Source organism: Tinamus guttatus, unplaced genomic scaffold, assembly GCF_059628265.1.
Source record: "Tinamus guttatus ecotype Peru unplaced genomic scaffold, ASM5962826v1 Tinamus_guttatus_pri_ptg000143l, whole genome shotgun sequence".
Taxonomy (NCBI): Eukaryota; Metazoa; Chordata; class Aves; order Tinamiformes; family Tinamidae; genus Tinamus; species Tinamus guttatus.
The window spans coordinates 617,288-633,741 of NW_028288677.1; the positions used below are offsets into that span (position 1 = coordinate 617,288).

Consider the following 16,454-nt stretch of genomic DNA (forward strand, 5'->3'; position numbering starts at 1 on the left):
CCATGGGGCGCTGACTCTGCCTGCCCCTGGCATCTGGGTCTCCTCTTGCTATTCCGGGAGGCGCAGACACAGCTGAGCGCTGCTGCCGCGTGCGAGGGAGGCAGCTGGGCCGTGAATCGGGGAGCGTTTGTGCTGCTCGCTGGCTTGGCACAGGAACGCCGAACACATGGCGGAACAAGCAGGAGCAAACACGAGTCGGAGCGCTTCAGGTCCGCCTTCCCAAATTGCCCCGTTCCCGTGGCTTTTTCTCCTCGTTCAACGACGATCCCGTGAAAAACACCGAGGGTTGCGCTTGCCATCCCGATTCCCTTGGGAATGGATGACTCGGTCGCACTGCTGAGTCAGCTGCAGCCGGGTTTGCACGCGCCGCTGCGCGCTGGGCCAACAGAAGCACTTGCTTCCCCTGTGGGATGGAAACGCAGATTCATGGGGTCTTTAATTAACCTCTGTCTCTCTCTGCACTTCGTTTTGTGAGCTCGACATCCATGGAGGATTTGCAGGCTGGGGTAATGTTGAAAAAGAACACGTTTTAAGGCTGGATTTTAGGAATGTGAACACCAATATGGCTTTACTGTCCAGCACAATGAGTTTAGTGGTTTCACAGCCTAACTCCTCATGGCTGGTTGTGCATACTATAAAATACAAGAAATGTATTTCCATTTGATGAAAAATCACGTGAAGGAAAAGGTAATGAAAGAACAATGGCTCAAAAATAAATTACATTTCCACACAATAAATGCAGGCTGGTGTTACTAAATTTGCACAGCGTAATTGTGAAAAGCATCGAATCCCTGAAATATTCCTGCAAAAGGAGCTTTATTAATTTCTCAATTGCAAGATGAAGCTTGAAAAAACAGCATTGTTTCCACTTTTAATCACCCTTCTTTAAATAATTCGCCCTTTTTGGTATGAGATTAGACTCACTTGGGCATCCTACAGCTACTCTGCACGCAGTAAGGATGGGACCTATGGGACCTCTGGAGCTGGATCACCTCACGGTCCCTCCCACTATAGCTTGGAATAGAATTCCCACTCCGAGACACAGCTTACATAACGTTGCTCCAAGGGGCTGGAATTGTCTCTGCCTCGCACAGATCAGTAGCAGTTTCACTTTCCATTACTCTCCCAGACATCCTATGGAATGAAACATTCCAAAAAAACAATTTTGACAGACAGAGAGCAAGAAATGGGGGTCTGAGAAAAAACAAAAACCTGTGCTGAAGAGAAGTAAATCCAGCTGAAATGAAGGAAACACTGCAGGGCCAAACACAGACCCATGTGTTTGCACCAGTCTGATCAGAAAATTGCAATTATGTCAGTGCATGTTCCCAATGGCTAATATAGAGATCTTAGAGATTTAGATGCTGATGTTCCATTTTAAGTATCTATTTTATTGAAAAGCAGAGAATCTTACAAAGTGCTACCCAGTCAGTCCACCTACTCCTGGGACTCTGTCTGCAATTCCAGAGATTCAGACTCCTGGATGGCTACTTACTTTCTTTTAAAACATCATTCTATATCATTAACTGGAACTGAAACTGGGACATCCAGGCAAGAAGAAAATTTCACCGTCACAAGATCTAAACTCTTCCTAATCATTGACATCCTATGAAATTTATCAGAGTTCCCAGAAAAAGAGTACCCAGGGATGACACACAGTTTGGGAGGAGAGCCTGCAACACCAGAGTGTGTGTGTGTGCTATACGGGTCTGCAGGATGCAATTAGGCTTTTTAGGATGCAATTAAACCCTCCAAAGGGAAAGCTATCCTTGTCACGTCAGAGATTTCAGTTTGTAGGAAATAAATCACAGTGAGCATGATCCTAGAGGTATGCACTAAAATTTTGTAAAAAATACAAAGGTAAAACACTCCACTACATACCAGAGCATACCAGAGGCTTTTTTTCTCTTCTTTTAATTTAGCAATAACAATGTTTACAATACATTGACTCACAAATTAAGTGACAGTTTGAAACCACATTCGTCTTACTGTGATGGGAGAGTCTACATTTTAAATACCCTCTCAGCAGGGGATAATTTTGACTGTCCAGTGAATGTCTTTTGAAACAACCAGCGGCTTAAATTTCAGTTTAACAGTGATCACAGTTAGCAAGCCTTGTCCACATGACAAGGAGATGAAAGGAGGGAAACTGAGGCACAGTGATGTGCAGTGACTCGCCTTTCAGTAGAGAGCTGGATATAAATCTCAGGTCTTTCGCTCCCAGCTCAATTCCCGACTCTCCCGGGCCAGTTTCCCAGTCAGTGTATGTGAGTTATCTACTGTGCAGCTGAGTTTGTACGTTATACAGACACGTCTTCCTTCACTTCTCCTGCTCGTCCATTGGCTCCGTTCAACCCCGCTGGCTCCCTCTCTTGTTCCTCTTCCTCCTCCTCCTCTTTTGCTGTCGCTGCTTCTCTGCCTCCGCTCAGGAGGGTGGCACTGGAGAGGTGGCTGAGGAGGTGGCCTTCCCGGCGGGACTCGGCCAGCTCTTTGGCACAGCACACGGGAGTGTTGGTCTCGTAAGTGCTATGGAAGCTGTTGTAGTCGACTTCATAAAAATCCTTCTCCAGGGTGAGGACGGGAGTGAAGCGGTGTCCCCACAGCACCTCGGTATCCATGTAGGAGCTGCGAGCCTGGCAAGTCATCCCTGGGTAGAAACAGAGGGATGTTAAATGCTAAGCTTCATTACACACTCCCCCCACCACTCCTTTCATTTAAAAGCACTTTTGTGTTATTTCCGTACCTGATTGCTCTGGGACACAGAAAAGTTCTTCGCTTAATAAGCCTCACAAAAGCCTCTCCTGAAAAAGCTGAGCACTCAAAGGAAAAGGGATGGCCTCATCTCCGCATCTTCCGAGTGCTTCCTGAACCTTGTGCTTACGTGTCTGAGGTCTGGTACCTCTAAGCAACTTCTCTGTGTCCTCGCATTGCTCTGGTGAGGTGGTGTCTGCGTGGCTGTCTCTGACTAACGACACTTGTGGTTAATCACACGCTGCGAGGACATCCAACCCCTCCAATGCACCTCCAGGCCTGACCCACGTGGCCCCTAAACAGGCTGAACCCAGTGCCCTGCCAAAGCACCTGGATCCCTGCCCTGGCCCTGGATTCTAAGTCGGCTCCAGCAGTATCAGTGCCCCCCTGTGTCAGGTGCATTTTGATTTAAGGAAGATAGGATATTCTCACTGGTTGAACCCAACTAAGTGAATGAAGTCCCAGGATAACTAGCAAATCTGCACCTTTTTGCAGAGATGAATATTTTGTTCTCGAAATTGCTACAGTCCATTATAAGACACCCACACTAACAAGATTTCCTGAAGGCTTCACTTCTCTCATTACTTTCCTTAATATATGGTTGCTTCCAGTTCTTGAAAGAGGAAAAGAGGGACAACGAGACATGCAAAATTTCGAGAAATTTCCAGCTCTATTTTGCAGACTGACAAGCCATTTTTTTTCCCTCCAAGGAGGTTTGCAGAAGTATTTGCTTCTGGGCAGGAACAGCAAGTACAGAGTTAGTCACAGTGTTCTAGCGTGTCTGCTTCCTGCACTGGCAGGAACCAGGAAGTGCAGAGGCTGCGATGAAAAATAAAATCAGGGAAGAGGGAAATTACCCCAGCTGTCCTTGCCTTGAGGAGTTATTCTGAGTTTTTCAGGAACCTGTCAGCTGTGTATGAGTAGAAAACACACGGTGATCGCTCTGCTCTCTGCTTTAGATGACACCACAGCGTTCACCTTCATCCAGAGCTCCCTCATGCTGGCAGCTGAGTCCTGGACTACCAGCAACATGGGTGCATTATGGAAAGGAGAAAGTTAAACAAACCTCTTCTTCAGGCAGAGCTGGGTTTGCATCAGAATTCACATAGTGTTCATGCCTCTCGCGGGCTCCGAGTGCTTGGAAAGCCCAGCAGGAGAGGAGGTCACTCAGTACTTGCAGTCTGTAAATCACCGGGCTGATCTTACCATGGCCTAAAGGTACCCTGTAACAGTTCCCTAATGACAACATTAGGGTCTGGGACGTCCAAAGGGAACCCCTGCCATGTAATCCTGACCTGGGGGCAGCACGGAACTGCACAGACCCAATCCCAGTTACCTCCCAGGATAGGTTTGCAGGTAAGAAGGGAACGCCAGAAAACTTCCATCAACCAAGCACCGCACACTGGCAGCCTCCTGCAGTAGCTGCTTTCTGTAACCCCAGGGGTACACGGAGCCAGCACAATGAGACAACTTGTAATTGCTCCATAATCCCATTCAAATATTCCTCTCCAGCACATGTGCAGTGGCGTTTTAATTGCTTGGGGACACACACTTGGCAACTCCCACACCACCCAGTAAACAACGGCACCGGCCCCGCTGCAAATTCCATTAAGCGCCTGCTTTGCAGCCTGCCCTGTGCTCTCCAGCCTGGTTAATTAATGCATCTGTAATGACACTGGCTAATTATTGCCTCTGTAACTGGAAAAAGACGACAGAGGAGGTGTGGAAACAATAAACCTTACTTTTATTAAGAACACATGGATGCAGCTGCCTTCCACTTGAATACAGCAAGCGCTCGGCATTCTGTGCTCTGAATGCCTCAGTTTCAGCTTGCAGTGGGGCTGAGTGATTCAGGAGACTAATATCTTTCATATTTCACTCTGCACTCTCTGTAAAAATGAGCCATGTCATTTCATGAGCTTATACTGGAGATCCAAGCACATGGGACATGTTGGGTGTAGTGAATCCTTACGTAGTATCCATCAAGGACCATGGCGATGTTGTCCTAAAACTACTTTTTTTTTTCTGAATAAAAATACACTTTGTATTTCAAGTGTATTGATTTTTCCAGATAGGACCACTATAAAATTTTAATTGCTCCTAAATAGTCCAATTTTAAAATGAAAAAGTTTAATGTAAATGTACGTTGTGTCAATTTTAAAAAAAGAAATGAAATGATATATGAAATCTTCAACTTTCAGTTACAGCCCTCTCATCTTTTAATTCATCAGTTCAACTTTCAGACACAAACAGAACTGAATTTTAATTGAAACCAGGATAAAGTGCCCAATGTTGTAAGCAGATGCACCAGGTTTTCAATAAAGCTGCAACCACTTCCAGGTTTTTTTTAGCAGCAAAGCTGCAGACCACAGGACTGTCTCCTGGTTTCAAGTTCTGCAATAAACACTTTGCAGAGTTTTAATGATAATTTACTCATAGCAGAATCCTAAGGAGTGGATATTTGGGCTGCTGGCTGGAGTCACTACAACACAGGATCAGTAAGAGAGTTTGTGCATGTTCCTATTTAAGGCAGCAATAGATGCCTCTAAACTGCTCAGCTCTCGTTTCCAGCAGATGAAAAGATGTGAAATATATTGCTATGTGTATAAATCCAGGCGCTTCATTACATTCAAGCACTGGCAGAGTCACTGAGGAAAGACTGATGTGTAAAATAGGTGTCAGGGAATTATACCAATAAGACACTTTTCTGTCATCAAAATGAGGCGAGATCAAGCAGCTTACACTTTATCAGAGACAAAGGAATGTTAATACGTACCAAAGAAAAGCAGTTATTTGATGGCTCACTCAGTAAGGAGCCTAGTTTTTCTCCAGTTGTACTCAATGGGAGCTGCAGATTTCAGAACCTTTCCCTGCTTGCAATGCCACTGATTATACAACTGGAACAGACGCTCCTGGCTCTGCCACAGCGCTAAGAAATGGAAAAATTCTGCAGGAGATTGCTCCTGATTTGCAGGCCTTCTATACCCTGAGGTTACCAGTTAAAAATCAAACTTTGTTATCACAGGCCAAATCTAATTGCATCTTGCAGCTGTTGGTTATCCAGAGCCGATGTGACAGACTCTCTCCAGCTGTTGGAGGACACATATTTACACCAAACGTACCAGCATAACCAGTGCTCCCGTTGGCAGTTCTGCAGGAGAGGGCATGGGAAGCAGGGACCATCTACCAGCCCAAGAAATTGCCACCAGGTTTCGGGGTGGTTTATCTCTCCATACTGTTACACGGCCTGCTCTTTCTCAGCGGGTAGAGATATCCCGACCCTTGGGGCTGCCAAGACAACATTTTTCATCAGCCTAAAATTAACTCTACTCATTTAAATGCCACAGAGCTCAGCTCTAAGTGATTATCTGCTGGCAGTGTCATGTGGATGCTCACGGTGTGTTTGCCATATTTGCTAGGCTCTCCGTGCAGTTCAGACACAGATCTTGCTGGAAGTGATTTCACTTCTCTGTCCTTGTTTTCATGGGTTATTGTATGCGGGGTGACATTTTCCCTTGTAGAGGATGCACGAAAGCTGCATAATCTATATTCTGCTCCCTGAGCTGAATTCCACCTACACTACAAAACTACAAAGAACTGCTGGGCTCAGAGGTATAGTAGCAGCCCGATGCAAGTTAGGATGGCAAAGAGTAGTTATAAAAATTTTAAATTCTATCAGTCTAATTAAGCAATACATGTCTTTAGATTAGCATCAACATTTGGATAGTTACAAAATTTATTAGTCCCTCTGCATTAATTAGAGCAAGGAACACTGTAACCTCCAAAAAGTTAATATTCCTCCAACTTGAAAAGGAATATTAGGAGGTAGGAGCATGGTTCTCCAATTATTTATGCTTGTCTCCTTTAGAGGAGGACACGTCTGGGCTTGATTCACTTTGATTTTTATGTCAGAGGACAGTAATGGGATTTTAATTTTTCTGAATGTTCTCCAGGCATGGGAAAGCTTGTAGGCACTGGAAATGAAAAAATGCAAGGGAGCAGTGGAACAGAACAGAAAATGCAAAGAAGTTTGGTGAGATTCATCAAAATTAGTGAAGCAAACAGGTTAAAAAGAATGCAAATATATACTCATATTGAATCCTACTTGGAATCTCTACAGCCCTCATCTATTATTCCTACTTTATACCAGGAATATCAGTATTGCCATGGGTATTTAAAATACTGTGAGGCTCCTCACAGGGGCAGTGATAAAGGCACCTTAAATAGTTCTGCAAGGCCCTTCCTTTCAGGTTAGATTGCTCTATGTCCACAGCTTTAATAGGCATCACAACACCTGTTTGTGGTGTGTAATAAAACACCAATTTAACACATGTAATGCTTTAAAAATGAAAGAATACTTATTTATATGCAAAATACAAACCAAAGCAACTAGACAACCTAAACCAGATGATGAATGCACCCAAATTTCATGTATTAATTTCACCCTTCCCTTGTTCTCCCATGAAAACCGTGATTAATTTCTCTACATCCATGTTGCTGCTACTTTTTACTGCTCCATATTTACAGCCTGGAGATTTTACTGTACCCTTTTTGCAAGGTGCAAAATTGCTGCTGGTTGCCTACGGCGTCGCAGGGACAGGGGGAGGAAGAGATGCAGAAGCCCAACTCATAGGACATTACTTTTTACTGGACTGCATTCTGTGCCACAGAACCTAAGCCAGAAAGTCTTCTGGAGCGCGCAGGCTGCTTCATCACATGGAACGAAGGAACAGGAAATAAATAAAGAAATAAAGAAATAAAAATGCTCTCTCTAGTGTTCTCTAATTCAATCAGCCAAGTCGTTCATCACACAACGCAGCTGCCTCAAGTGCTACGTTAAGCAGCGGCGAGGGGGAAGGCTGCGTCTGGGCCAACAGCAGCCTAGCCCTATTCTGTCAAGCGGCTGCCTTGGATTTTTTCCTGCCTTTCCACAGTGGGAAAGGCACTGAAAGCAAAAATGTGTTCGCTTGGCAAAGAGATTTTCCACCTTCGCTTTCTTCCCTTTTACTGGAGGCCAAATGTGGACCGGCTGCTCTTGACAAGTGTCCCTTTAAGGTAAGTCAAAAGAGAATTAATTCCCTAAAGTAATCTCTGTGACCAATTCATTAAGTAGGTGCTGTGAGCGATTCTGCTGCTTTCAAGGTGCCCAAAAAGAGCAAGCCAGGACACTTGTCATCTCTATTGATTTTACCTTCGCATGGTCACTTCGCTCAGGAATAATCACTGCATATCTACCCAGAAACCTAGTTTTCCTTTGGTGCTTTTAACCTCCTGATGAGTCATATTGCCAAAACCACGCTAAAATATTGATTGCAAAGACCCCTGTCAGTGAGCCTTCTGCCACAGCTGGCCTTGTGGGTGAGGAAATGTAATAGCTGTGGGCCTCCGGAGAGCTGTTCCTACACTAATAAAATGTTTATTTTCTTTTTTGGCAAAATAAGAACGTTTCAGGCTTCCTGGTATGCTGCTTTTTTGTCTGCTGTTACTCATCCTTTTGGAAACCAGCTTGAAAGAAAAACACTGTTTTAAACAATAGCTTGTTTCACTTTTTTTTTTTAAAAAAAAAGAAGACTTGAAGCTTTTCAAGTTTGCAGAATTTCTTGTGCATTTCTCATTTGAAACTATCATCTTTTCCTTCAAGTGGATGAGAACCAGACTTAAATGTCATAGTTTCTTATCTGAGAGGTGACAATACATTTCATTTCAAATATGCGTATAATTGAAACAATTAGGAATAGATATAAATTTCTGCCCCAAATGCTTCAGTAAAAAACATTCACCACTTTGATTAATCAGAGATGGCTTGTGCTTACATTTCTTTAGTCATTTATATGTTGTCAGCCATCATAGTGTACTCAGGTTTGACCTGTTTTCATCTTATGAAAAATGTAGCTGTCTCTTTTCTCAGCAGCACAGGGTGTATTCGGAGTTTGATTTGTTGCTGTCTGTAAAATCTGGGTAAGTTTCCATTAATTTTTATTCCTGCCAACAGCTACAGAGCTGAGCCACCTCGGGGAGAGCAAGCAGGACTTGCTTCCCTCTTGTGCATCAGGAACAGAGCTGTATAAACCAATCAATTCTCCTCTGTACATAAGGGATGGTGTTTCCCCATTTTCCAGAGGGGTTTTTAACAAATTGCCTGTAATATTTTGATACTGTCCTGACTTTGAGCAGGTTGAAACAGCGCTGTGATGTAACAGGAGCCACCTTTCAAATAAATTATGCCATTCCTGAAAGCAGATGGGGCTTGCACAATCCAAGAAGAAGGAGAGAACATAGAGAATTCGCTTAGAGCAAAGGTAAGATGCAGAGGTGGCGATTCATATATCCAAACTGGTTTATCACTCTTAGGAGGTCTAAGGACAAAGCAGGAAAGCAGAAACACAGCTTCCGCATGCTGCTTTTTCTTGTCTTTTTTGGCAAAATATCAGCCCCCCTCCCCACCGCCCTCTCCGCTACACGCACGTCATTCAGAAAAGCAAAGCTTCTGAATCAGCTAATGGCATCATCTGAGGTCCACTCTGCTCCGAGTTCAATGCAAACTGGCTCTTCGTGCCTCGTTTCGGAATTTCACAGCCTGCCTTCAGAGACCAGAATAATTCATTTCCACAGATGTATACTCCTTAATATCATTACACACTGGCCTGTACAATCCCTCCGGGACAGCAGCCCATTTATAAAGCAGTATGATTTCTATGCCACGCTTTTAATTTTGAGGTTGTTATTGATAATGACTTCCTCTCACACATCTCTAGCGGGGGCTGAGCTTTTGCAAGAGGCAGGCAGTGCTCAAGCAGAATTTGACAGTGCTATCTTGCGATAAGGAAAGAGGTTTTGGACAAACAACAAACTGCACTCCCTGCTCAGATTAGGAAGTTCTCGCCTCTAGTAATTCTGCAAGCAACAAATTAAGCTTTCTTTACAAATCCTGCCCTTTGAAAGCTTTGCCACCCACCTTTTCTGCAGTTCAAGGCTCCCCTAGCCGCCTACCCACAGAAATGGGCTGTTAGAGGCAACCTTATTTTCCATCTATTGAGACTGAAAGGATTCAGTGGCGACTGGGGTTTACACACGTGAGTTAATGTGACAACAGGGTCTTGTAACTAACAATCTGGGAATGAAACGCCGCTATTAAACCAGCAGTATTTTGGCATAATGAGATACTTTGTTTTCTGGTCAAGCTTTTGTGAGATGTTGATGTGCTCTGCTCCTGATTTGCTTTTCAGCCACATCTCTACAATATTCTGCTGGGAAAGAATATTGCCCTAGTAACTCCTCTAGCAGCTCCGAATTAATTTCACTTGTGCAGTACACTGCTCCAACCTAGGTATAATTTAATCTACACATAACCACCCATTAGCTCTGGAAAATTCAGCTACCACAATGCGTCTAACAACTAAAAGGAAATAGCAGGAAAGTGAATTAGCTCTCTGAAGAGCTGTCTTTAAGAGTGAAGACCTGAGATGCAGGAATCTGAGAGCCCATTTCCTCTTATGTCTTGCTATTAAGAGACTAACAAGGATAAACTACAAGAAAGCAACAGTATTAATAGTAAGCAAGGGCTAAAATGCACTGATACCAGTGAGCACTCATATCAAACAGAAAGGCCTTGCTAATATTTCAACAGAGTACTTCAGAGAGTAGTATTTCCATGCTTTATCTGGATGGAAAAAAAACCACTACCATCAAAGTAATCCTGGTTTCACAACCTTGTCTCGTAACTAAAATCCTTAAACACCACAGGGCAAAACTACTTACAAAAGCTCTTCTTGCATATGACTCCTTCTAAGTTTCTGCATCTCTAGATAGTGGTTTGCTCCTCATTGCTGCCAGCAGCCTCATCCCCTTCCAGGTCCTGGAGCCACCAAGGCAGCCTGACAATCCCCCGGTGCAGAAAGTCTGCCCAAAGAGAGCACCTGCCTCTCGGGGTGCTTAGACCTGGGTGCCGGGCTAGAACTGAGCCTGTCCGTCCTCTCCTTGAAGCCAAACATAAATGAGGTGCAAGTAGTAAAAGGACCCCTTGGTGCCATGTCTTTTAGGTGCAAAACTGAGCCTAGAAGCCCCTGGGTCTACTCTTTAATCATCCTGAGAGGCTCCTCCCACACTTTGGACCTTTCCACATTTACTCAATACAGGCCCAGGCTTCTTTCATCTCTTGCTACTAGTATACCCCTGGCAGGAAACTGGGAATCAGCTAAATCTATCTCCTAACTCATCCATGACCCGGCATTGTCTTATGCCATTAAACAGCTATTCCATCCCACCGGAGACACAAAAGCTGTTTCTGTATTTTTCCTCTCTGACCTTCTTTTGAAAATATATGTCCTGCATGCAAGTCATTCCGTTTTCGCACACGTGGTTTTATGGGATACAGGAATATATGGGCACATTCTTCACAGTCTCTATTAAATCGTACCTCCACAACAATATCTAGAACAACATAGATTTTAAATACACAGGAGAAATGGAAAAAAAAGAGTTAGGCCATGAATTTTGATTACAAAACACAGGGTGTCAAGACACCTCATGAATTCCTTTAGCCCATTGCTTTTTTTTCCCCCACAGATCAATTCTAACTGATTATGGAAAGATCCTTGTCTAGCCTGTCTGTCTAAATCCAGGGCCTAAAAGAGTGGGAAACATTAACATCATGAGCTAAAGCGCCCTATAATTGCTACCTGTATCACACCATAATATACCATATGAATCAGTCACTGGAAAAGGACAAAATCCCAATATGTTGTCAGTCCAGGTGACATTAATGGTGACATCCTAATGCCAAACTACACTCCACTTTTTCCCTTCTCCGCTCGAAGTTGTGGGTAATTTTGACAAGTCCTTACCTGTGGCTTCCACCATTCCTTCCAGGATGACCACGATTTCAAACTCCTCTTTCTCCAGCTGGGTGCGAGACATCTCCCAGAAGGGGCTTTTCTCATTGATTTCATGCGAGATGATGAGAGGGGAGACCAGGAAGAGTCTGTCATCTCCAGTGTCAAATCCTACGTTGATGTCCGTTTGGTTCAAGGGGATGAACTCTCCCTCTTTGGTCTGTTTGGACTTTATCAGCTTGGCTCTGATGGAAGCCTCGACAATGTGGGAATTGCGGAGGTCCCCGACTCGGAACATTAGGCAGAGCTTCTCATCCCTCATTGAAATCACCGCGTTGTTAGAAAACATGAGGGTTTCAGCCCTCTTCTTTGGTTGGCTGATCTTGACAAACATGCATCCCACCATGAACGCATTGACGATGGAGCCCAGAATTGCCTGAATCAGGAGCAACACGATGCCCTCTGGGCACTTCTCCGTGATGACCCTATAGCCGTACCCGATTGTTGTCTCCGTCTCGATAGAAAACAGAAACGCAGAAACAAATCCACTGAGATTTTCAACACAGGGAATCCAGTTCTCATCTTCAAGATGGTCCAGGTCTCCCCGGATATAGGCAATGAGCCACCATATGAACCCAAAGAAGAGCCAAGTGATGGTATAGACCATAGTGAAGACAAGGAGATTAAATCGCCACTTGAGGTCCACCAGTGTAGTGAAGAGGTCACTAAGGTATCGGTAGGTCTCCTGAACGTTTCCGTGGTGCACGTTGCACTTGCCACTCTTCTCCATGTAACGCTGGCGCGGCTTCTTCCCCTCCGCTGATATGAGGCGGGTTCGATCAGTGGCAATGGGAACGTCATCCCGAGCCTGCTTGGGAATCTTTTTAGGCTCTCTGGATGCAACTCCAATGTCCATGTCCTGGTTCATGAAGATCCGAGAATCTCCGGCCATGGCTGGGCTGGATAGAACAGAGAAATAAAGTCTAAGGTATCAGGGAAGGAGGAAAAGATTTTCTTTTTACATCAGAAATTTGCCGGAGAGGATGAATGGGAGCGAAATAAAGATACATGAGCAAGTATTTTCAAATGGGACTGGAGCTTTTTTTTTGCCTCGGTACTTGGGTGCGTACCAAGATAAAACTTAGAAATTAATAGGAAACACTGAGCGCTAACCGCTGCCTACCTAAAACCCACACAAGTCCAAATTATGCACAAAGATTTCCCTTACAGTCAGCAGACAAAGACACCTCCAGGGATAATTCACATGTCAGGCGTGCTGAATCATCTTCTGGAAGTACCCACCTCTCTCCACTAATTATTCTGGGAGTCTGGGCTCCAAATTTGAAACAGAAATAGGCTTTTCACTTAGCATCTGCAATTATATGTCTGAAGATATGATGAATCCAGGCCTACTCTTAAGCAGATGTATCAGAAATCCTTTACTATGTATGTCATTAGACACTCGGAACTAGAATCACAACAGGCAGCTATTAAAATGTCCACACTCTAAGTCCAAAACTATGCCTAACGAGTTACAAAGAGCTGCAATGATTTGTGCACATTTTATTTTAACATCCTGTTTACTGAGATGATTAGGTGCTGCTCTGAAAAAGAAAAATGCCTCCTCTTTTGAAAAATGAGAGTCTTGACTCTGAATGCAGGGCACAGGCAGAAACTGTATGAAAGATTACCTAAGAAGCCTTAGGGATATCAAAGAGTACCAGTATTCTCTGTGGCATTCAAACTCTGCATTGTCCTCTGCAAATCCTATTAAAATCTAACCACATCTATTACTGCACCCTCTATCTTTAATCTTCTTATGCATCTGTGAATCAGAAAAGGTGTAGCGATACAATTAGCAGCATCTTGGGAAAGACAATTTCAAGACTGAGCAAAGTAGTTTCATCTTTTCAATATTAAAAAGCACAAAGGGTGGGTGGAAGGGAAGCAGAGGCAGATGAATAAACGAAGTAACAAATTCCCACTTCCATTCTCCTGTAGCCAAGCCTGTTTTACAGCACAGAAATGCTCTTAGCTCTCGTATAAGTCACCATCAATCGCTGCTCCAGGGAAGCAGCCGGAGCCGGTTGCTGGAACGGTACCCGCTGGCTCGGTGCACCAGGGAGCCCAGCCATCTGTCCACAGCCCAGGCCTGAAGCTTCCCACTGCTGGCAAATTTCTGTCCGGCCTGAGGAAAGATTTAGGCCAGGGCTGGTCCAGCCAAAGGACTGGGCAAGGAGTTAATGGGGGAATTGGTGGTTCCCGGACAGAAAGTTAGGGAAGCCCAGGACTGCCATTCCTACTGCCTAAGAATAGTTCAGCTTGACCCTCACTTCATGATATATGAACACATACGCCAAGCACAAGTCGGAGCAATCACACACTAAGGAAGGAAGCATCCCATCTTTTCAGTGCAACAGGTTCGGAGGAACCTCTTTGCTTCCTTCTAATTAATACTACTTTTGATCTTTGTTTGCCTTTTTTAATGAATCTGAAATTAATCCACTTGGGCTCAAAAGCTTTTGATCAATTTCTCTATGTTTAAACATGTAAAAATAATAAATAGGCAAGGGTATCTTTTCATTTTTTTAAAAAAAGAGTTGTGTTAAGGACAGAACAGTGTTATTGCAGTTATATTTGAAACTGAATTTCACTGACACTCAGTAGGACAGAACAGTTCATTACAAGATATTCACGTACGGGTGTAATGTTCCCCATACTTTATACACACCAAAGAGACTGCAAGGATCTTGCAATGTATTAAAAAGATCAGAATAGAATACAAACAACCAGAAAGCCCAAATCCCCAGAAATATCACTCTGGTGAAGCAGGCTAGAAGGGCTCTCCATTAATGAAAATAGAGGGAAACCTGCTTTAACTGAAACCCTCAGGGGACTGGCAACCTCACTTTCCTAATGCTGCTGATCTTTAGCAATAGGTCAAGTGAAATCTTTCTGGAAACCTTTAGGAACACTTTGCAAGTGGCCCATTAAAGCAGAAAAAAAAATCCTACTACAAATGAACTTTACTGACAGCTTCACTGGCATTACAACTTCTAATATTTAATCTTAAAACGCTCTCATCACAGTGGGAGCACATGCGGTTATTGAAAATAATTACGGATATGAATCTTTGCAGTAAATTCTTAAAAAGGAGTAAAATCATCTAGTAGTTTGAGCACAGGTCTAGATGTTCAAGACTAGCCAGCTTCTGTTCCAAATGCTTTCATTATTTTTTCTCTAGTTCTGAGCAAATCACTGCTTTTCCGTCTGTCAAAGGAAAAAGTCCTTCCCAAACAGTAAAATCTGTGATGCTGGTATTAACAGTCTGTTAGATCCTAGGAACAAGACTCTAAGAAATTTGCTATTTCTCGCTCAGCTATTTAACTGCTCCGGGACACTTCAGCACAGATGACAAGATACCAAGAGGGGAGCACTCTACTAATGAAAGGATTTGGTTTACTCCCTTATTTTAGAATACACTGCCACCCTTATCAAGCATTCACCTCTTTCCCAGACAATAATTATCTGCAAACGTCTCACAAAGATTTGGACTTCAGTTTGTAAATCATTGCTCTCTCCAGCAAAGAGATCTGCAAAATGAAATTCCTCTTGTAGTCACATTCACCCATACTGCCTCATTGGCATTTACCATCTTTGCTTAAACAAGGCCAGGATAATAAAAATGTCACTTTTGTACAAAGCTACTCTCCTTTTGGACAAGCTACAGCAGAAGAGGACGTAAGTCAGTGCGTTATCAACCTTGCAAAGAGGCTTTTAATCAGACTTGCTGTTGCTTAGCTTTTGCCCAGATGACAGACTTGGGGGCAGGCTGTGACATTTTGGGCTTTTAGAAACGCTGAAGCAGAGTCAAGCCAGGGTTAGTTAAATATCTGCAGAAGGGACTGCTTTGCAGAGCTCTCTACAAGCCCTGCCTCACTGATGCATCCCCCGTATAGCTCCAAGACAGAAATTTGTTGAAAACATTGCAAAAGGTGAAACAAGACAAGGCTTTTTCCCCCTTAGCATGCTGGGGGGGTTCCAGTTTAGATAACTGCTAGCTCGATTAAGTAAATGCAGGCTTCAATGGGAATAGGATTTGCCTCGTGATAAGTTTAAACTGGCAGGCAACAGGAGTGTAGAGACACACACTTCACATCAAGTTAGTTCCTTTTGTTTCCATTGAACTGATGCTTGTGTATTCTTACACTACGAGAATTAGTTATTAACTGTTCCCAAATTAACCCTTGCAAGTCAGGTTTTTATATAGTTTTCATCTCTTTTCCACAATCTGTCAATTGCTGATTGACAGATGGGGTTTTGATTTCCCTCAGAACAACAGCTTTCCCATTATCCATTTATTTACTGCCTGTACATAACTAGGACTAAACAGTCAACAGTGCCAGTGTTGAGATTACTTTTCAAGGAGCACATAGGATATACATGAGAAAGACAAAGCACTGCTGAGCACATCATGTCACCCTGCAGTTTTCTGTCCTATAAATAGAGATCATGATGGCTATGTCTTTTGGAAAGTGCTTGGAAAGCCACAGGTGAAGGGAACTAGGCGACAGTTGTCATTCTTAAACAATGCTACTCTTAAACAGCTGTTGCAATGTTATTCACAAACCAGGCAAACAATTTAAGGAAACCACATAAAAACGGGACCCACAGCACTGCACTAATAAACATGTGGTTTGAAAGCTCCCCTTCTAAATAACTGCCTTTCAAAGTGCACTCTCCCTCAGCACCAAACTAGAAAGATTTCTTTCATTTCTGCTCTGGGTTTTCATTAAGCCACAGCAGTGCTTTTCTAACACACTGGCAGGCCCGATTTTACAATAGGATTCCTTGGGAGCTGATTGATGGCAG

At 43.6% G+C, this 16,454-nt stretch overlaps 1 protein-coding gene across 1 annotated transcript; it reads right to left on the bottom strand.

Annotated features, from left to right (window-relative positions):
* Positions 1–2,300: 2,300 nt before the first annotated feature.
* Positions 2,301–12,538, bottom strand: KCNJ5 (potassium inwardly rectifying channel subfamily J member 5). Its single transcript, XM_010219718.2, has 2 exons — positions 11,595–12,538; positions 2,301–2,647 (listed from the first exon to the last, which is right to left on the bottom strand). Exons 1-2 carry the CDS (start codon positions 12,532–12,534, stop codon positions 2,301–2,303), a joined length of 1,287 nt encoding a protein of 428 aa, XP_010218020.2. The 5' UTR covers positions 12,535–12,538.
* Positions 12,539–16,454: the final 3,916 nt, after the last annotated feature.

What these genes read in the sequence shown, in the direction of transcription:
- KCNJ5 (XM_010219718.2), bottom strand. Translation starts at nt 12,534, where the DNA reads ATGGCCGGAGATTCTCGGATCTTCATGAACCAGGACATGGACATTGGA. An exon ending in AGGAATGGTGGAAGCCACAG is followed by an intron (nt 2,648 to 11,594) that starts GTAAGGACTTGT and finishes GTTTCTACCCAG; the next exon opens with GGATGACTTGCCAGGCTCGC.